General features: G+C 44.4%; 1 protein-coding gene across 1 annotated transcript in view; it reads right to left on the reverse strand.

Moving 5' to 3' along the window:
• The window catches only part of SSRP1 (structure specific recognition protein 1), a 64,893-nt gene that overhangs the window by 5,108 nt on the left and 37,878 nt on the right, over positions 1 to 21,907 (reverse strand). Inside the window, exons 10-13 of the mRNA XM_018568624.1 lie at positions 10,331 to 10,463; positions 2,371 to 2,416; positions 2,119 to 2,248; positions 1,871 to 2,035 (exon numbers count right to left, since the gene is read on the reverse strand). Of these exons, the coding sequence (XP_018424126.1) occupies positions 1,871 to 2,035; positions 2,119 to 2,248; positions 2,371 to 2,416; positions 10,331 to 10,463 (474 nt within the window). The remainder of the gene's footprint in view (positions 1 to 1,870; positions 2,036 to 2,118; positions 2,249 to 2,370; positions 2,417 to 10,330; positions 10,464 to 21,907) is intronic.

The raw sequence follows: 21,907 nt of genomic DNA on the forward strand, positions 1-21,907 counted from the left end.
CCAGAACTGACAGCCCAGGGACCGGAAGTGATGCAATCTGCATCGCTCCCGGTCCCATAGAACGGGGAGGGGATCGATGAACGGAAGTTCGTCGACCTCCTCCCCAGCTCCCCGCGGACACAAAGATCGCCGGTCCCGGGCCCGTAGGAGGGGCAACGGAGCCCGGGAAGCACGGCGAGGGTGTCCGGCGGGGGGGGGGCGGCCCCTTCGGTACGCAGAAGCGATCTGGCGACAGGTAAGTCGCCAGGATCGCTTCTGTTGTAAAGCTGACAGTCGGCTCTACAAGTTTAAACAGTTTAAACAGCCCCGATGCTGGCGACGTACACTGTACGTCGTCAGTCACGAAGGGGTTAAAGAAGAACTATGGGGTCAGGGCTTTTCATATACCGAGACGCCACAGCGGAGCAGATCCCGACATCAATGTCGAGATCTGGCCAGCTGCGTGAGTGACAGCTGGCTCTGCCTATCTAGAGGCAGAGACAGCTGTACCCTTCCCCGTCTGTTCCGCCAGTCAGCGCTGGTGGATCGGAGCAGGGAGGGGGGAATCCAGCCCCTCCCCTGTCATGGCAGAGAGCCTTGACAGGATCGAGAAGTGAGCGAACACCGGCATGTGTTCGCTCACTTCCCGATCTACTGAGCCGACCTGTGACAGTCTCATTGTCACAGGTCGGCTAGAACTATGAGGTGAGTGAAAAGCACTCACCTCATCGTTCTCCTTTAATAGGAAATGCAGAGTCTTGTCACAAATAAGTTACTTTTGTGAAGGATTTTACAGATCAAATTTTACCAGGGAAGAGTACATTGATAGCACAGCATGTAACCTGGCACTAGAGAGCCTATACCTCCTCCATTATGGGTAGAGTTGTTCTAGAACTGCTCTGAGCACAATAAAACCCTTCAGGCTGAACTGAAGAAATGCAGTTAAAACAGTATTTTGTGGCACCTCCAACAGCTATTCAGATGATTTTTCTCCTGTGCAAGACTGTAGCCAAATCATGCCAGATGAAAGATGGAGGGTCAGCTTATATATTCTTAGGGTGCTGGACGAAACATGGGGCTCTCACCTTGATACCTGTTCAATGCTATACAGGTCCAGAGCCCTGGTCTATCTACGGTGTAGGACGTCCCTTAAGACACCCCCCCTCCACCCTGTAGTGGAGTATACCCACCTGGTGGGGAAGATCAGATGGCACGTTTTTCTCTTACCTCTGCTACATTAATGGTAAGGACCACATATTGGTTAAAGCAAGCCATGGCTTTGCACATCAGTTTTTTTAGAACAGTCACTCAGGTCCCTAAAGGGTTAAATCTGGAGCATTGCTGCGACTTTTGTGTTGTAGTATTGACTTTTTCAGCTTTCATTTTAAAATCTGGAGCACTTTTCTGTTCTCTGGCAGCTTAAGGGCTGCTTTCTCCTCCCAGTACTGTACTGCACATGCGCCCGCTATTTCTTCTCTCAAGGTTGCATATTATTTGCACATCCTATTACTTTTACCTATCGACACTACCTGCATTTTGATGTGGGCATGTAACACTATATATTGCCTCTCTTTCGGGCTGTAAACTGCACCTCGAGTCTTCACAAAGGTGCTGACCCCAGATTTGGCTTTTCTTCCGTCTCACGCTATCCCCATAGTGGACAGCAGCTGGCACAAGCCTTATCGTCCAACTTTTATCGGATGATACACATCTTCCGGTGCTTTGGCTGGCCCCCTTCATTAGATATTAAATGGCTGGCAGGTTGCCAAGTCACTGGGACAGGGGGAAGCTTGTAAAAGTTTGCTTAGCATATGCAATAATTTGAATGTCCATATTCTTGCCACAGTTTAAATCTGAACCTTTATTTAAAACCATGAAGTTTTTATTTTACCTCTTTCTTCTCCTTGGTCATCCCCTTCCATATTTCTCCAGCTTTCTTAGATAAATCAATAATGCTAATCCCGGGATTATCACCCTTTATCTTCTCACGACTAGCGTTTAACCACAACATATATGCGGACATTGGGCGTTTTGGCGCTGCTGGGTCTTTGACTTTCTTACCCTTGAGAAGACAAAAAATTCTTATTAGGAGGCCTATTAAAGAAGCCAGGCTGAGCACCCAGTATGCAACATTCACACAGTTACCTCTGGTTTCTTGCGTGGCTTTTTCTCCTTACTAGGTTTGGATTCCTTGGGTTTCTTTGCTGGCTTTTCTTGATCCTCATCACTGTCAGCACTTGATGAGCTTGCAGAAGGGTTACTGTCAAACCTACAACAACAGAAGGAAGAATGGCCCAGGAAAAATGGTGGGAAGTTAGCAATAAAGGACTCATACAATCTAACCATTGAATAGAAGGTACAGGATATGTGCAGAAAGTTTAAATAACCTACTCTTCTGCAACTTCTTCTTCTTCTTCTCCTGGGTTAAATGATTCATCTGTAACAAAGAACATAACTTTAAAGATTAGATTATTTTTTCAGGAAATTCAAAACTATGCTAGGAAGCCGAGATCATCCAATAAACTGCATGAAAGTTTGAGTACAGTGTAGTTACTGGACAAGGAGGGATTAAACTGCAGGAGATAGGAAGACCAGCCATATATGTATAACAGCCAAACACCAGTCAAGAAAACTTAAAATATAAAGAGCAAAACTAAACACATAAAAGTGCCTTAACAAACTGAGAGTATCAGTGCTGAGTAGGGAGTAAATGTTGAGTGAACAGAGGAGCGTTGGTCTTGTACTGGGGCAAACAGGAATAACTTCAAGGTTTTCTTAAGTCAACTTAATCCTCGTAAAAGGACACGGAACATAAAAAAAGAAAATACTCTTAATGCAGAAACTTCTGTTAAGAGATTCTCAAGTAGAGACTCCAGGGAAAAATTCAGCAGTCAGTGGTTCTAACCGAAGACTTCAGGGCAAAATAACACCATTCATTTTCATTCACTTCCCCCACTGCACTATTTTTTGTTCTCCCACAGCTCCATTCAGCTGCCAGTGTTCAGCACTGAAGTCTGACACTGTATGACAGCAATGATGCTTGGTGATTGGCCAGGGCTTTTACATGGAGAGTCCTTTGCTCCATGTTCATTCTGACTGGAGCCATTATTAGATTGTGAGCTAGAGACTATTCCTCATGTGTCTTAAATGTGACAAGTTGCACCACAAAGAGGGAGCAACAAGTACAGGACTATGCTTTGGATGGTCATCAACCAGCTGCTGGCAACAGGAGATGTTCAGGTGGCTGGAGGTGACTAGGTCACTAAGTGGCCAGCTAAGATGAACTGAGGATACTCCATGTATGACAGACAAACTGGGAGGGAATAATTTCATCAAAAAACACAGAACAAAAATGGGAATGTTTCAAAACAATTGTTCGCAACCATATGGCAAAATATATTCCAGTAAGCAATAAGTTTAAAAGGCTAAAAGTAAAACCTATGTGGCTCACATCCAATGTTAAAAAAGCCATAAAGAAGAAAAGGGCGTTTTAAAAAATATATAGAAATGAAGGAACACTGCCGTGATTTGAAAGCTACAAAGAATATAACATAATATGTAAAAAGGAAATAAAGCTCGCAAAGATTCAAAACAAACGACATGTTGCAAAAGAGTGCAAGATTAACCCCCAAAAATTATTTAAATATATTAATAGTAAAAAAAAAAATATCAGGTTTAAGGCCCCTTAAAAGATAACTTGGAGTTGGTAACTGGGGACAAATAGAAGGCAAGTGTATTAAAAACTATCTTCAGCTCTGTGCACACCAAGGAACAGGATGAAACTCAAGTCCATAATGGGGATAGCAGTGCCATAGCCGCTACTGAACCAGAATGGCTGACTATTGATATGGTCCAGAAACAGACAAAATTAAGGTGAACAAAGCACCTGGACCAGATGGCTTAGGCCCACGTGTCCTCAGAGAATTGAGCTGTATAATTTCAAAGCCAGTGTATCTAGTTTTTAGAGATTCTCTAATGACTGGCTTGGTACCAATGGATTGGCGCAAGGCCAATGTGTTATGTCTATATTTAAAAAGGGATCAAAGTCTTTCCCAATTAATTACAGACCTGTAAGCTTAACTTCAATTGATGGGGGATGCTTGAAAGTTTGATCAAGGATCACATGCAATTGTTTTTGCTTGAAAATAATATCAGCCAGTGGTGCCGAACCTTGGCACTCCAGCTGTGCCAAAACTACAAATCTCAACATGCATCTGCCTCTGGGAGTTATGTCGTAGCTATCGGAGCTTTGCAATGCCTCATGGGACTTGTAGTTCCAAAACAGCTGGAGTGCCAAGGTTCGCCACCACCGACATAAGCGATAGTCAGCACGGATTCACAAAAGACAGAAGTTGTCAAACAAACTTACTTTCTTTTTATGAGGAAGTGAGTAATAAATTGGACAGAGGAATGGCTGTGGCTATAGTATATTTGGACTATGCAAAAGCATATGGCACAGTTCCCCACATGCGGCTAAGTTAAGATCAGTAGGTATAGAGTATTAAATCTGTAATTGGATTGAAAACTGGGTTAAAGACCATATTCAGAGAGTGGTGATCAATGATTCATACTCTGAATGGTCCGAGGTTGTTAGTGCTGTCCCCCCAAGGTTCAGTGTTGGACCCCTTACTGTTTAATCTATTTATAAATGACAGAGTTGGGGATGAAAAGTACTATTTCTGTGTTTGCAGAGGACACCAAATTATGTAGTAGAATACTCCTTACAGGATGTCTCCAACTAACAAACCGATCTGAATGCACTGTGTGATTGGGCATCTATTTGGCAAATGATTATTATACAGGATTTAAAATAGCGCCAACAGTCTGCGCAGCGCTTTACAATATAAGGAAGACATTACAATCACAATACAATTCAAGACAAGATGGTAAGGAGGGCCTTGTCGTCCCTGAAGGCTTACAATCTAATGAGGTTAATGTTGATAAATGTAAAGTTATGCACTTGGGGACTAAAAACATGCATGCTTCATACACTCTAGGGGGAGTATGTTTGGGGGAGTCCATGATGGAGAAAGATCTGGGTGTTCTGGTAGATGATAGACTTAATAATAGCATGCAATGTCAAGCCGCAGTTTCTAAAGCACGCAAAATACTTTCTTGTATTAAAAAGGGGTCTAGACTCCAGGGATAGAGACATAATCCTGCCCTTGTATGAAGCATTATTAAGACCTCATCTGGAATATGCAGTTCAGTTTTGGGCACCAGTTCACATAAAGGAGGTTGTGGAACTGGAGAAAGTGCAGTGAAGGGCAACTAAACCCATAAGAGGCATGGAGGAGCTCAGCTATGAGGAAAGATTAGCTGCACTGAATTTGTTCTCTCTGGAGAAGAGGTGATTAAGGGGGGACATGGTCACCATGTATAAATACATAAATGGTCCATATAGTGAGCCTGGTGCCAAATTATTCACTTTAAGGTCACTGCAAAGGACAAGGGGTCACTCTTTGTCTCTGGAGGAAAAGAGGTTTGACCTGACTAGATCAGTTAAATCTGGATGTATTCCGAAATGCACAGATTACTACTGGATATGGAGCTCTTATATGTATATTAAGCACCAGAGATTGTTGATCAAGGGAATATCCAATTGCCTTATGGGATCAGGAAGGATTTTTTTCCCCTGTTGGAGCAATTTAAACCATGCTTTATAGGGGTTTTTGTTGCCTTCCTATGGATCAACAGGGGGTAATTGTGGGCATAGCATTCCGTTTAGGGTTTTTTTTTTTTTAATATCTCCTTATAGGTTGAATTCGATGGACGTGTCTTTTTTTCAACCTGACTAACTATGTAACATGCAAACAGGAACAGTAGGACAGTGTTTCAATGCCAATTGGTAGGAAAGAGTGCACGACACTCCACCCTACAGATGTCAGTGCTCGGTCCCCCAGCATTGACCCCTTCCATGGTAAACCAATATTTTGTCATTAGTGCCCAGCAGTTCTGGTAACGAGGTAGCTTCCAGTGCTCAGCCCACATAGCCTATTCACAAAGTGTTTGAGACAGGATACTACCCGAGACTGTGCCTCAGCTCTAGACCCGGAAAGTACTCCGAGCCCAACAGTACACCTAATTTTTGTAAATCGCCACAATGGAGAGCACAGTGCCCAAACGTCAAATACTAGGCTACTCCCGCAATCTTCCAATACTGAGAATCTGGGTATGGCCTTCAAAGCTTTTGCTAAAAAAAACTCAGATCTGGATGGCTGCATATAGAGACCAGATTGTAGCAGAATTTTGACAGAAGACAAAGTAATCTTGATTGAAGTGGAGAGGAAAAAAAAAAAGCTAGAAAAAAAGTGAGACTTTTCTAAGCAGAGCAGGAAAAGACGGCAAATTAGCCCTTGGCACAGTAGATCCAGACGGTCTGGCGGGGCCCCGTGGTGTGTCTGCTAATAGTCTTGCAAGGTCAGCCTACTAGATCAACCTGGGCCAGTCTGGGGTAATAAGGATCACCATAATGCCTTCCAACTTGATTTTGCAGAAAAGGCGAAAAAGACGTTTCAGGGGTGGAAAGACATAGACCAAAGTGAAGTAATGCCTTGGAGCCACCAGAGCATCCAGTGGGTCCCTGCACCTAGATACAAACCTGTCCATCAGAAGGTCAACATATCTCACCTCCCCCACCTGTGACACTAGTGCTATAAAAACCTCAAAGTGAAAAGACCGCTTTCCTGGGCCAGACACTGCCGGCTGAGGGAAACCTAACTGCCAACTTTCTAACCATGGGATATACATGGCAGACACTTGAAAGTTCTGCCAAGGACAGAATTGCATCTACCTCCCTTGCCAGGGACTCTGAGAACTTCTGGTTCCTCCCTGATGGTTGACATATGCCATCGCATTGTTCGGTTAACCCAGAATGAGATGAGTTTTAAGCAGGATAGTCCATGGCTGCAAATCTAGTCAAATCATCTGAAGTTCTAGAATGTTTAAAATCGGGAGACACGACTCCTCCGACGATCAGGACCCATACACCAACAAGGCGTCCAAAACTCCTCCCCAGCCTGGCAAGCTGGCATCTGTCATAAGGATCTTCCAGAAGAAATAAAGAAAGGAAGGACTTCCCTGATTTCAGAGACACCAGATAAGGGGCAACCTGGTCCTCCGCGCCAAAGGATTTGGGGTGTCCAGGAACTAGACTGACTTGTCCCAAGATGACAGAATGTTGTGTTGTAGAAGTCCAAAGTGAAACCAGGAAAGTGGAACTGCCTCATTGGAGGCACCATCAGGTCCAAGACTCTTATGCAAATGTGGGACGACTCCTAGACTGGAGAGCTTGAATCTGAGTTCTGAAAGTTTGACATTCCTCCTGTGGAAATAACACACTGGCCTAAGCTGTATCCAGAACTAGACCTAGGTTCTCCAAACAGTGAGTCGGTCCCAGCATTTCTGAAGATTTAGGATCCATCTGAACCATTCTAACGTATGAACAGTCAAAGTGGCATCTGACAAAGCCCATGCCAACTGTCCCCTCAATAGAAGGTCAAATCATAAAATACATTCAAGTACCTTAAAAGGAGAACTATGAGGCGAGTGATTTTCACTCAACCTCATAGTTCGAGGCGACGTGTGACAATGAAACTGACACACGTCGCCTCAATAGATCGGGAAGTGAGCGAACGCATACTGTCGCTTGCTCACTTCTCGATCATGTCCCTGCAGAGAGCCGTGACTGTCACTCACGGTTCCCCCTCCCCGATCCTCCAGTGCTAACTGGCGGAACGTGCAGGGGGCGGGTACAGCTGGCTCTGCCTCTCACGCAGCTGGCTGGATCTCGACAGTAATGTCGGGATCCGTCCCGGCTGCAGCTGTCGCGGTATACCGCGAGCTGTAGCTCGCAATATACTGAGCTTCTGGTCACGGGAGGACGCTAGTTTATGTCCTCCTGTGACCCTTACAGGAACTATGGGGAAAAACACATACCCCATAGTTCTCTTTTAACCATTAATAAAAATTTAGCTTATTTGTGTATCACTCGGTAGATCTCAAATCACCTCTGAATTTGTGCTGACACTACCCTTCCTCCTGGAGGAGCCACCACTCCTAGCACGATTCCATGATGGACTACAAACTCAACACAAATTAGCAGGGCTTGAAAAATTTGGCGTTGTCTCACCAGTCAGTCAAAAATTTCACCAGTCAGCATATAGTAAACTGCACACAATATTGTAGTCCATCACAGGAGCAAGCTTGGAGTGGTGGCTACTCTAAAACACGCACAGGAGCAGATGAATCTGGAGCAGTTGCCTATGGCAACCAGTCAGCGTCTCTCTTCAGTTTGTTCAGTTAAGGTTTGAAAATGAAAGGTGGATGCTGATTGGTTGCCATGGGCAACTGCTCCAGATTCTGTCTGCTCCAATTCCCCTCACAGGGAGCATGGGAAACAAAAGTAATCACCCTTCCAAAGGAGGGACAGTGTCAGCACACATTTAGAGATGATTTGAGGATCTACAGCTGAGTGATACACAAATAAGCTACATTTTTGTTAATAGGGTACTTGAATGTATATTTAAGATTTAACTCCTGAGTTTAGTGTCACTTTAGCTTGAATTAAGACATTCAGAGCTTCGAGATCCAAGGTGGGACAGATGCCCCTTTGGCTTTGGTAACTATGAATAGGTTGAAGTGAAATCCTTGATGCCTTTCTGCCACAGGAACATGGCAGACTTTAATCCCCGGTTTACCTTGATAAGGGTATTAAGGGAAGATCTGAAGAAACGTTGTCCCTTGAAAGCCATGCAGATCAGATGCTTCTTAGGCACAACGTTGCAGACTTGCACATTAACAAATGGATCTTTTGCCTTCTGCATGTGTACGGACAGGAAACCTATGCGAGAGAAAAGCTGGGAAACCACACCACCCCAACTCATAAACCATCACTTTAAACTGAAGTGTTAAAGTCTCTTAAGGGTTTTTCCATAACTCAGCCATGGTTTAGCACAGTAAATGGCAATGGGACTGTCTTTGTGGCCTTAGGAGCTCTAAAGGATCCAAGACTGGAAACAGCACTGGTAGAAACAACAGGCTGATCCCCTAGTTTCTGAATGGTGTGCAGCCCATCAGAGCAGAAATGGTTTCTAACTTGGGAGTAATAGCAGTGGACCGTGATTCCTCAGGGGCAAGCTCATCAGGCAAAGACTGATGAAACAAAGAATCAGGCAGTCTCAGCAGCTGAGAACTCAGAAGCCACAAAGGCACTCTTGTGGCCTCTGTACAGTAGTCAACAAATAACTGGGTGATTTGGGCCATAAAGTCTGGCACGACTGCATGTGTACTGACAGGAAGTAGAAAGTTAAAAGGAAACCTATACGAGAGAAAAGCCGGGAAACCCCACCATCCCAACTCACAAACCATCACTATCAACTGAAGTTTAAAGCTACAGCCAGAAGTCCCAGGTGGCTCTTTGCGAACAGGAGCAGCAGCAGGGAAATGCTTCCTCCAAGCTCTATGGTGGGAAAGAGAATGCAGAAAACTCCACCCAGTGGACGACGTCAGAGCTCCGTCTCACAGCCTTAACCCCTTCCAGGGGAGAAACTGGGAATTTTTAGAGGCATCCAGCAACCTATGAATTTGAGGTAGCTCCCGGTGCTCGGCCCAACCAGTTTACTCACAAACTGAGTTTTTAGAGAAAGGGCAAGTGCTGAGGCAATGCCAGCAACTCTAGACCTGGAAAGTGCTCTGTCGTAACTCTTACCAGAACAGAATCTGGAAAGTGCCCTATACAGCAGCCAGTGCCCATAGGTCACTTCCAGGCTATCCCCACAATGTTCACTCCAGAGGGGTCTGGATGTGGCACACCAAAAGCAAGGCTAAACATAGCTGTGCAGGATAGCTGCAATCAAAGAGGCAAACTCTAGCAAGTGAGGTAGAGAATAGTCTTGATTAAAAAAGAAAAGAGCAAGAAAAAAAAAAAAAGGTATTTGGCAAAAATAGATTAGTCTTCTGCACAGCGAAGCTGAAGAGAAGACTTTCATCTTCTTAGAACACTAGCAAAAAAAAAATGAAGCATGCTGGTAAGTACGAGGGGTAATATAACCTTAGGTTGACCTATTTTTTTTTTTGTGCCAGTGTCTAATCCTCCAGTAGGTGGCACTATAAGCCGAAAGTGGAAGACTAGCCATTGGGACTGAGATGCCAGCGTTATCTTTGTTTTTAATTTACCTACAACACTGCAACTAATAAGGTGTCTACATCAGCAAACTGTTCCTTTTATGACTTTCAAAATTGTACAAGATCACGAACTCCTCTTAATAGCTTAACATAATTTGCTGCAGTTGTAACATGTCTGCAAACAATTTGTATTTTACAGCATAACCCTTTAAACATGTTTCCCCACCAGATTCATCTCCAGAGTCATCTGTGTCTGCATTCTCTCGGATTTTGCCTTCTTCCTTCATCCTCTCCAGATAAGCATCGTGCTGCTGGTCATCATCTGAGTCTGCATAGTCGTCATATGCTTGCTTCATGCCCTGAGGGAAGAGAAAGTTAAGTCAACAGAGACATATGTAATGCTGGGCATCATGTAGCACAATAACAGCACATCAGCTAAAAGAGGTGATACTGAAGATAAAATCTGTAAGTGCAGATAAATTGAAGGGTTGAGCATCCACGCCTGTATAGTGACCAAGCATAATTGGTGAGATGCAGAATACAAATGGCCTTTAAAGTGAACCTTGCTTGGCTGAAAAAGAACCTAAAAGCAGGGTTTCCCTTTGGATTTCTGTAGAAAGTGTTTCAGGAGAGGTTCCCACCTATTCCACCAGAATAGGCGGCAGAGAAGGCCACAATGTGCCCAGGAGAAGGAGGTAGTCAGGATGGTGAAGACAGAGAATGGCGAGTCCTGAATGTGTGCAAGTTGGACTGTGTTCAGGTACATGGTAGCAGGTACATAGACCCTCCCCACCCAGCTCACTAGCAAAAGAAGATGGAGTTCTTTTGGGGGGGAGGGGGGACTGGCCCTAATTCACCTATTTGCATAATGGAGCTTCCAAGGTTTCATGTGATCATTAACCGGTTGTTTTTTCCTGAAAGTTACTATACCAAGGCCCTTTCGGTTGAGAACTAGAATTTAAGGGTTTCAGGAACTGCAAATCTAAAGGACAGTCATTATCCAAATGCAAGAAAAGAAAGTAAGTATCTAAATATTTTAATTAATCTAGACTTTATAGCACACCAGCACCATTGGGCAGCACACTGAAAAAGTTACATTTAGGAATGGGGAAAGGCACACAGTTATCGTCATTATATCAGTTTACCTGTGCTGTACGTTAAAACGGTTCTGTACATTTTTAGTTTTGTTGGAAATGGATATTTACACTTTTATACATTATTTTAAACATAATAAAACAACATTTTTTAAACATAAAAAATAGGTGAACAAAATAATTAAAAACTCATCTGCAACAAATACTGCATTCACACACCTCTGCCTTTAGACAAATCCATTTTCAATCAAAATGGTAATGCAGAAAGACTGGGCAATGCCAAATGCATTATAATCCACTTTGCATTGCACATTGTGTTATTATGTGCATTGACGTGTTTTTACTCATTTAGATGAAGCATTTATGCTAAAACACAGGTGTAAAAGCAGTCTAAACCTCCCCCCAAATCATATTTTTATAAGATAATTTCCAGCTTATTTAGTACGTCTGCTCTTTGAAAACAGGGGGTGTGGAAATAAAAAAAAAAAAAACTACTTGTTCAAGGGCTAAATCTACTTGTCCCAATACAAAGAAAATGGTTTTAATCAAAACTAGGGATGCACCAATACCGGTTTTTGGGTATCGAGTATGAGTACCGATATTTTGCTTTCGGTACTCGCAGATACCAAGTACCGATAGCGGTGCTTCCGTTGGCATGGAGCAGGCTTTCCGAGCAATCAGGAAGCCGGGCAGCGGGTAATTAAATGCCACCAGGCTTCCTGATTGCCAGGGAAGCATACTCCATGTTATCTGGCTGGCTCGATTATGATTGGCCGGGAAACCGACTTCCCAGCCAATCAGCATTGAACCAGGTTCCCGGCCAATCAGGAAGCCGGGTGTTGAGTAATGATCTGATTGGCCGGGAAGTACTCTGTATTGGTGCACCCCTAATAAAAATCGATCGCTTGTACTACAACATACCGTGTGCGGCTCAAGCTCAACATTTTCTGTATCTTTTATATTAAAAAATAAATAAAACCCCCAGCGATGATTAGATACCACCATGACGGAATAAATGTCAAAGTACTGCAGCGCTGAATACTGAAAAATGGCCCGGACAGGAAGGGCGTAGCTGGAATATATAACAATTTTACTTTTGGGTTTATATATGCTTTAAAAGAGGAACTTTACCCATATCTTTAAATAACAACAAACACACCTTTAGAAATGTTCAGTAATGGCAATCTACAAACATATACTTCTAGATAATTGTAGGCTTTTTATTCCCTGCAAACCTTATTTCTCTTTTCTTTCCCAGTCTTCTGACAGTGGCCATTTTATTCTGGCACATGTGACTAGGACATGTGACCATGCACATCTCAGGGGAAGAAAAAGCCTTTCCCGGAGATGTCGTGAGATTATAAATGAGATTTCCCAGCAATGCTCTGCTGATGTAACCTTTCCAGGATGCAACGCTTTGGCACATTACATAATCTGTGCCAGGAGTGTACCAGGAGTGTACCAGAAAGTAGATGAACTCTATTTGCAAGTAAATAAAAAAACAAATGGGCACCGCTGCAGAGAACACACAGCTTACGTCCGCGTGTTAATCATTTCCAATCTCCTGGGAACGCTATGATATTTTTGGAACATGAGCACTTCAAATGTATAAGTAACATTCTTCCATATTCTAGGGTGATTTCCATAAAAATTCAGATGACACAAATCAACAAGGAGTACAAATATAAAACAACCCTGGCCAATAAAAAACAAAAAACAAAACCTCATTATATTTGCAGGAAGGCAATCACAAAACTACACACACATTCCTAACCACTAACATCTCCACAACAATTACAGCACTATACCCATATTATTCTCAAGTTTAGTGGCATAGCTTTTGTAAAATGCAGTGTTATGCAGTTTAATAATTACCGCTTTGTGAAAGCCTATGGTGGTTCCAGGCAAAATCCCTAGCTAAACCATGTTAATGGCAATTTATAGATCCATTAAGAGCAAGTAGACGGTGTATTCGTGCTTACTTATTTTAAAAGCCAAGCACAAAATAAGCAAGTTAGAATCCCAAAGCACACAAATTGTGGCTTTCAATATCCATTTGGGAGCAGAGGAATTTTCTCCGGATAAGGACTTTTGACAGCATAATTTGTGCCCTAGAGTGAACTCTCTAGAAATATATGTAACATACACTACAGAAACAGGAAGAAGCAAGCTCAGCTTACAGTAATGACTCGAATTCCTCCGGGACAAGGAATACCCACAGAAGAGCCACCGGCTATTTGATAACATTATGACCATGTGTAATTTGTGCCTTGTTAACTAGAATGGGTTTGAATGTTTTAGAGAGACTGTCAACTTGGCCCTTATCTGGGTTCTTACCAGACCACCACAAACTACACAATATTTCAGTTTTTTGCTAGTGTCCTAGGAAGATGGCCTTTGTTTTTCCTGCTGAAAAAAGTAAACCAATTTTTCTACACATTTGTACCATAGCGGTGGAAGCTGGGACTCATTACATCGCTATCCAGATCGGCTTATCCTCGGCACTGTTTTAGAGCAATTGGCGAGTGAAAATTGCGGGGGGGAAGGGGGGCTCGGCGAGTGGAATCTCATTGAGGAGCGCCGCCGGTGGGACCAGAGATGGGACACTACCGCCGTGGCAATTGCTCGCTTCTGTTCTCTCTTCTCATCGGCCACTGTAGCTACAGAGCGGCCGATGAGAAGAGAGAACACAAGGTAACGATCGCCGTGGCAGTAGTGTCCCATCTCTGGTCCCGCCGGCGGCGCACCTCGATGACATCCGCTGTCTTCTGCAGCTTCCTCCGCCCACCTCAGCTGCCAGGAAGACTGCAGAGAAGGTACATGGAGGATCTCTGCACCAACCCCCCTTTTAAGGCCTGGCTAGTAGCTCAGGACTTGAAATTTTGAGCCCTGTTTTAGAGGACATACCAAGACGCCCTTGGACTGAGAATTGTGGTCCTGTAGTGTTCGCCCCAGAGGACCCACCACTGACAGCTTGGATCATTGTCTTCTGCTTGAATCTAACCACTCTTGGTAGCTCTCTCCTCTGCTCTATCCAGGGAGGAGTTTGCCACAGCTATGCAGGATTTCATGAATAAAATCACTGACATGATAACTGGCTCAGAAACGCAGGGACTATAAATGTATTTCTCCAGCCTTTCCTTCAGGATCAGTCTCTGACATTCTTCAAATTCAGCAGCCAAAGAGAATTAAGCTGCAGATTTTGGAGTCTTATTATTTTTAAATTAATATATGCCTGAGGAGCCTCTGTCTGCTGACAATAACTCATTGGCTTAAAGATTCAACTTTACAAAACTCCTGAAAAAATTATTTGTCCCACCTTACTCGGCAATTTTCCATGGCTGTTTACATAGATACATAACAATCCGCAGTGTCCGATGCAGCTGGGACCAGCACGGCGGCTCTGCCACCGGAGATCAGTACACAATCTCCCACTGATGATCTCTCCGGTCCCCAAATGCAGGAAGTGATGTATATTATATCACTTCCGCATTCAGCTGTCATTCCCGGCTACAGAAGTCGGGGAGAAGCTGGTGAAGCAGATCTCTGCTTCATCAGCTTCTCTGGTGGTCCCTAGTTGACATTAGAGGCCTTGGAGACCCCTGATGTCTCCATAAAGAGGACCTGTCACGCAAATTGGCTATCACATAGGGGGCTTCTTAGCCCACTATGTAAATCGCAATAAAGCTGTGTAAGAAAAAAAAAATTAAAAAAGCAAAAAAACAATTCACAAACTATACTGTATATATAATGTCCCATTTAAAATCCCCCGTCCCCCACACACACGCAAATATGTGTCGGGTGCATCTACGTGCGCAAACGATGAATGCACCTATTGTGCCGCGCATAATACCGCAAACGTTAAGTCAGAATAATAATTTTAGGGACATTAATCACGGATTACACTAAACTGACGATTGGTAAAAGCGTTGTCTATGGCCAATTTTGGGTGTGGTCGTTTTTTGCGACATGACCCTGTCTTTTATATTTTACCAAAAAATTGGGGTGATAATAAAATGTTTCATAACATTTCATAGGGTTTTGTTTTTTTCGTCAAAATTTACGGTACTTTTGTTATATAGTAAAAAAAAAAAAAAAACCCAGGGGTTAAATACCACCAAAAGAAAGCTCTATGGGTCCCCAAAAAATGGTATAAAATTCATTTCAGTACAGCGCTGTATGACTGAAAGTCAGTCAAAGTACCGCAGTGCTAAAAACTGAAAATGTACCAGGACAGGAAGGGGGTTTAACACACTGGTCTTTAAGTGTTTAAATAAAGGAGCATCATCAATAAGAAAACATCAATAAGAAAACGTAACACCTTAAGATGAGAAACTGGAGCATAAAAAAGTGACATTAAAGTCTCCCCCCAACCAGGCTGCTTTGAGTACTTACCTTATGTGAGGCCTCTTCATGCGAACATCTTCCTTCCACTCGTTTCCAACAGTTCTCCAGCGCTGGTGCCGCTCTCCGATTGAGTGCAGAACCCCATATCTATTGTGTCCCACGGAGTCTGTCCGGCATGCACTCTCCCGGCTGCGTGCATTCACTAACACTGTTACTCCTCTCCGGTAATATCGACTGCGCATGCGCCCGCACATTTTCCTACTGCATGGCCACTCGGGAAGCCGAGTTCTACAGCCAGAAGAGAGCGGCGCAGACACAGGTAAGCTATTAGCCAACTTCTTTCTTTTTTTTTAAATGCTTTTGCATAGATCTACTGCTTGCTAGGAACATCAAGTAAAATAGCCCTTTTAATTAATTCTTCTGGAAAAGGACACATGGAATCGTCTAGGAACCAGAAATTTTTTATCCAGAAATTCCCAATCCTTATATAAAATCAAATATAGGATGTAGAGGAAAGCTCAGGTTTATGCAATCCTAGACTAGAAACCACAGAAGCAGAAACAACAAAAGGAGTCCTCCAGTTTTAAACAGGAATACACAGCTTCAATCAAAAATGAAAGTCTTTCTGATGCTGAGAATTCACATATGACTGTAAAACAGCTGGGAGTATTCCCATCCTCATCAGAAGAATTCAATGCACCATCAGAAGGAGAATCTTCTGGAAAATATTTCAAAATTTGACTTATCAGTCCAGAGCACCTGTTGCCATTTTTCTGCACCCCAGTTCCTATGTTTTCATGCTTAGCCTTGTTTCCACATCAGGAGGTACGGCTTTTTGGCCGCAAGGCCACAGAAAAATGGCAGCAGGTGCTCTGGACTGATGAGTCAAAATTTTAAAAATCTGGCTGTAGCAGTAGATGGGCAGCTTGGGAGGAAGTACAAAAAGGGGTAACTGCACGACAATGCCGGCAACTCCGATACCCTGCAAGCCGAAATGTGGACAACCAAAAAGGCGACCTGAGAAAGAAGGAAAAGTTTCCAAATGTTCTCAAAAGGAAGTTCTTGCAAAAAAGCAAGCATTAAATTCAGGTCCCCAAACAGCAGCGGTGTCCTTAAAGGGGACACAAAAGTGAGCAACCCCTTGAACAAAAGTGCAAACCAGGGAATTGGAAGGTCAAAACTCTGGTCACAGAAAGAGTTTGCAGATAAATCTTCATAGATTCACACCAGGCGAAGTACGCCTTCTACATGCATTGACATATTCCTTGAAGTAGATTTATGAGCTTTTAGCTAGTTAGAATCATCGTCTTGGACAGATTCCTGTCCCTCAGCACCAGGCCGTTAAAGCCAGCGACTGCAAAGCAGGGTGAAAGAAAGGACCCTGAAGGAGGAGATCTGGCCAAAGTGGCAGACGCCAGGGAGCATCGGTACGCAGACAAGGTTCATCTGGTAGCTAAGGCCTCTGTGGTCAGTCTGAAGCCACTAGAATGTCTGCGATTCCCTCACTTTCTATCTTGCAAAGAAGGCAAGAAAGAAGTTTCAGAGATTAGATTAGGTGTAGATTAGAGTGAGCCTGTCTCACGGGGACACTTGAGCCTTGGTTCTCAACTGGTGGGTCGTGACCCAAAAGTGGGTCGCTGCATGCATTCCTCTTTTCTAGGTGAGAGGCTCCTCAGCCTCCCCCCAGTGCAGCACCATTAGTTCTCGCACCAAGTAGCCATTCAAAATATGCTGCCCAGTGCCAGCTTAAGGTGGAGTGGGCTGGGGGTATGGATGCAAAGGAGCGCCATCCATACGTGCATTGCTTACCTTGCTTGCTCCCTCACATGTCCTGTAGCGGTACCTGGACTGGAGTGACATTATATTCTGGCTCCCGCCACCTCTACAGGGTGCGCAAGGGAGCTATACAAGCAATGTACATATGGACGGAGCTCTCACAGCAGCCTACACTGGACCCCAGGCTGAGATCCACTCCAGTTCTCAAAAGATAGAGATACTGGGTGGACTTAAAAAAAATTAAAACATTTTTGAGTGTGTATGTGAGAATGTCAGTGAGTGTGTGAGATTGTGTCTGTGTATGTCAGTGTTTTTGAGGGCCCATTCACAATGGTACGGTGTGTTAACGCACTGTACCACTCAATCGCACCTACCATGCATTCTGGGAGGTGTGTTGCATTGCTATTCATTTGAAATGGTACCCCAAATACACCTCCCACCAACAGTTTGTACAGCTGCACCAAAACGCGCGTTACCCTAATGCGTTCCTTTGCAGTGCAACTTGGGTCGCAACTTAATGACCAAGGACAAATGTGGGCCCTGAGGTTACACAGGTTGAGAACCACTGCACTACAGCATCTGTCACATCTGCCCATGGGTCCTTGGTCCTGGTCACAAACCAGTTCACCTTCCTGTTGTAGCAAAACACCAAGAGATTCAGGTCCGACATCCCCAATGAAGGGAAACCTGAGGAAACACCTCCACATAGAGAGACCACTCCACGATTCAAGAACTGATGACTAAGGTAGTCAGCCTGCCAGTTGTTGACTCCAGAAATGTACGCTGCAGAAAGAGCCGGATCGTGCTTCTTGGTCCAGCGAAAAATGTTTGCCACCTTTGCCGCAGCCACGATTTTTGTTGCTCCGCAAGGAATGATGTAGGACACAGCCATGGCTAGTCGTACTGGACTCTGAGCTGAAGGCCTTGGTGATGGCTGGTCCAGTGTAGGAGGGACAACCAGGTCGCCAGCAGATCCAACACACTGATTGGGAGACGCAATTGGTTTTATTTCCTAGGACCCTGAGTATACCAGCATCCCCGGAACAGCTCCAAAACTGAGGAGACTGGCGGCCATCGTCACAATCGTCCAGTGAAGTGGGAGGAAGGACTTCCCAGAAAGAAGGGGGAACGAAGCCACCAAATGAGACGTCCATGTTGCTTGGCTCATCTCAATCTCCCTGTCCACGACAGGAGATACTTGTCCCATCTTGACAGGATTTCCCTCTGCAGAACACTGGTATGATGCTGCGCATAAGAAAGCAACCATCAAGCCCCAGTACCTGCATGCAGAAGCAGATTAAATCCCACATGCGAGAACGTATAAGCCTGACATGTGACCGGAGTACCTGAAGCTTTTCTGAAGGAAGGAACACTCTTGGCTAAGGTGGAGTGCAGAATGAGTCCCAGGTACTCCATCTGGGAGGAGGGAGACACACCACTACTACTACTTGTTCAGAATCCAACCAAACTCCTCCGTGCGATCACCAGATTGGTTTACATTTCAGGGATGATTCCTCTCTCAGAAGAATATTGCCCAGATAGCCTACAATTGAAATGTAACAGCACCAAAACTGTGGCCAAGACCTTGGGGGAACCCACAGGGGAGGCAACACCAGCACAAAAGGGAGTGCCACAAACAAGAAATTGTCCTCCCCCAGTGAAACAGAGAAAGCACTGGTGACTGTCAGACACAGAGGTATGTATCCCTAATGTAGATTGAGGCAAGAAAATGCCCCCTGGTGAAGGGAGGCCACCACTGAGCAGACTGACTCCATCCTGAACTTGCAGACCTGCACAAAGGTGTAGAGCTTCTTGGAGGTCCAGCATGGAACAAACCTTTTTGGAGACAGTGAACAGATTTGAATAGAAGCCCATAAACCCTTTGGGAGGAGGGGACTGGAGCAATCACCCTCTGAGGCAAAAGATCCAAAACTGCTTGACGCAGGTCGAACAGGTGTTGAGGAGGGAGATGCAGGTTTAAAGGGAAACCTGTTCAAAAGGTATCGTGTAACCGGAGGATCAGCTCGCTCACTCAGCTGTCCAAAATGTGAGACAACCAAGGGTCCATAAACCCCCGAAGGCAACCCCCCCTCACCCTGAATAGCAGAGGTAGGGGCTAACATTTATGTAGAGGATGACTTTTCAGCAGGCTTGATTGCCTTTTGCCGTCAGAGATGTTTGGAGCCAGAGGGCTTGGTAGATTTGTTACCTTTGTCTGCAGAGGTTGAGTGATGAAAAAAGACATTTATAAAAAGAAAAGGAAGGCCCAGATTTCTGACATTGCTCACAGTTCCTGGGTATTAAAAAGGAAGTGTGTCCTACTCTGATGAATAAGTCCCCTGTACCAAGAGGTCACAGGGAGAAATTGTTTCCCCAACTCCATTGCTGGATGAGAGATCCTGGAATAGGCCATGTCCAATGCAAATCATATCCAGGGTGGATTTCTGAAGACAGAGAATCCACCTGAATTTCTACAGAGTCTGCACTGTCTGCTGGACATTGGCCCACAGATCTTTCAGGAGATCATCCACATCTAGTCCATGAAGTGAGAGCAAGCATATCTAGGACTGGGACAAGTACCTAGGTGAAGATCTAAGGTGCTGTGGAAAAGCCAAAAGGGAAGGGCAACAAATGCATTTATTTTTAGATGTGGCAACGCAACATTATGTTGCGTGCCCACAGCAAACGGCAGAAAGCACTGTGTGGCACCAAATTCAAGAAGCCAGCAGTCCATGGCTATAAAACATTGTTTAAAAGTCCAATGCAGCAAATACAGTGCACTTGATAGTCCAGTGCAAATCCAATGCACACTATATCCATGGGGTGCTAAGGTGAAATGCCAGATGGCATCATAACAGCAAACATCAAAGTTCACATATACTGTATATCACAAGGGTGCGGAATTTTATCGCACGGCGCCTGGGACATACAGTTTTGGGCTCCCAGCAGGTATTTTTTTTCTACATTTAGCCCTGCTTCGGGCTAGCAGAGTAAATGTAGAGCAGGTGAGCGGCCGCTCATTCAGTACAAGTGATCTCAGATCACTTGAATAAAATGAGCAGACATCTTGTCCTTAAATTTCCACACCCCTGATATGATCACTGTGATGGTGATATGTGTTTGAAACCCTTTAACAGTGTTGCAGCACATGCTCTGCAATTGGTGCAATGGGGAACTTAGAGCAGGATGTTTGGGACAAACCCCCTCCTGGTTTCCCCCATTACTGTGGGCATATCCACAGGAAGGGGGGAGAGGGGGGGGGCGTGGAGTGGTCTGCAGGGACAGGGCTCAACCGGCAGGTGGACTAAAGCCCTGGACCTATATAGCACCCTGTGGCACCACGTGACAAGGCATGTTAAAGTTAAGCTTCTGTCAGTACAGAGAAAACATCACCTAAGAACACCAGCAGAAAAAAAAACTAGGCTTGTTGGGAGAGGAAAGGGTTAAATAGAGGCTGTCCCTGCAGCTCTTTTTTTGCCAGTGTCCACTCATTTGAAGGTAGCTGCATATAACCAAGGTTAAAGACTAAGAATCCCCCCCACTCTTGCAAATACCCAAAGATTCATGGAATGGGGGGAAATCTGCCTTCCTCCCAGCAGTGCTAAGGCTTGAGTGGCAGGTCACTTATGGTGGCAAAGGCAGTGACCACAACCCTGAGTAATGGTGACCATATATGTAGCGATTTGTAATCATTCTGAGTAAAAGGGAGCAAGTGATTAATCATTGATTAAAACATTGCACAATGCAACAGACAAGGAAATGTGTCAACCTAAATGGGCAAAAAGAAGTTAAACATTTATGTTAAAGTGTGGCCAAAAATTGTTAAGTACTGGTCTGCCTTCTTTGGGCACATGGAGAACAGTGTTTCTCCAGCATTTGTTTTTCAAGTGATCACATCTGACAACAGTAATCGCCTGCTGCAAAGTCTGTCAAGTTCTCAGCACCTTTGCTTACCTATGGCTGTTACTTACAGCTGGTGAATTGTAACAGCAAGTAAACCGCACACATGAACAATAACACATGTGCACATTTAGGCCTTGTTCACACCAAATGCAGAGCAGATCTGCATGAGTTTCTGCACGCGCAGTGCAGCGGGTTGTGCCGCGTTTTTTATGCGTTCGGGCTGTTTTTGGGTTAAAAAAAAATTAAATAATTTTTTTTTTTAGTTTAAAATGGGCTTTCAGTGCGTTCCAGGCGTTTGCATGCGTTCCAGAGCAGGTAAAATAAAATAGGGCCTGCTGCAGTTTTCTTTCTACCTCCTCTGGAACTGAACGCTGCGATGTGAACTGGAGCTAAAAATACCATTGGAATACATTGGATGCAGTTTTGCCCCGGTCTGTAACTGCTCTGCACCTGCTCCGCACTTGGTGTGAACAAGGCCTTATGAACACACTTCAGGAAATGGTCCTGTAGGCATTGGAAAAATAGGATTTTTGTGCTCACCGTAAAATCTTTTTCTCTGCGTTCATTGAAGGACATAACGTAGCGTAGACATAATAGATCTGGAACCATAGGGTATTGTGCCACCTACAGGAGAAGCATGCTGGACAGAAAAAAAAAAAAAAAAAAGAAAAGCCCAAGGACAC

Source organism: Nanorana parkeri, unplaced genomic scaffold (assembly GCF_000935625.1).
Source record: "Nanorana parkeri isolate BGI_ZX_2015 unplaced genomic scaffold, ASM93562v1 scaffold1220, whole genome shotgun sequence".
Taxonomy (NCBI): Eukaryota; Metazoa; Chordata; class Amphibia; order Anura; family Dicroglossidae; genus Nanorana; species Nanorana parkeri.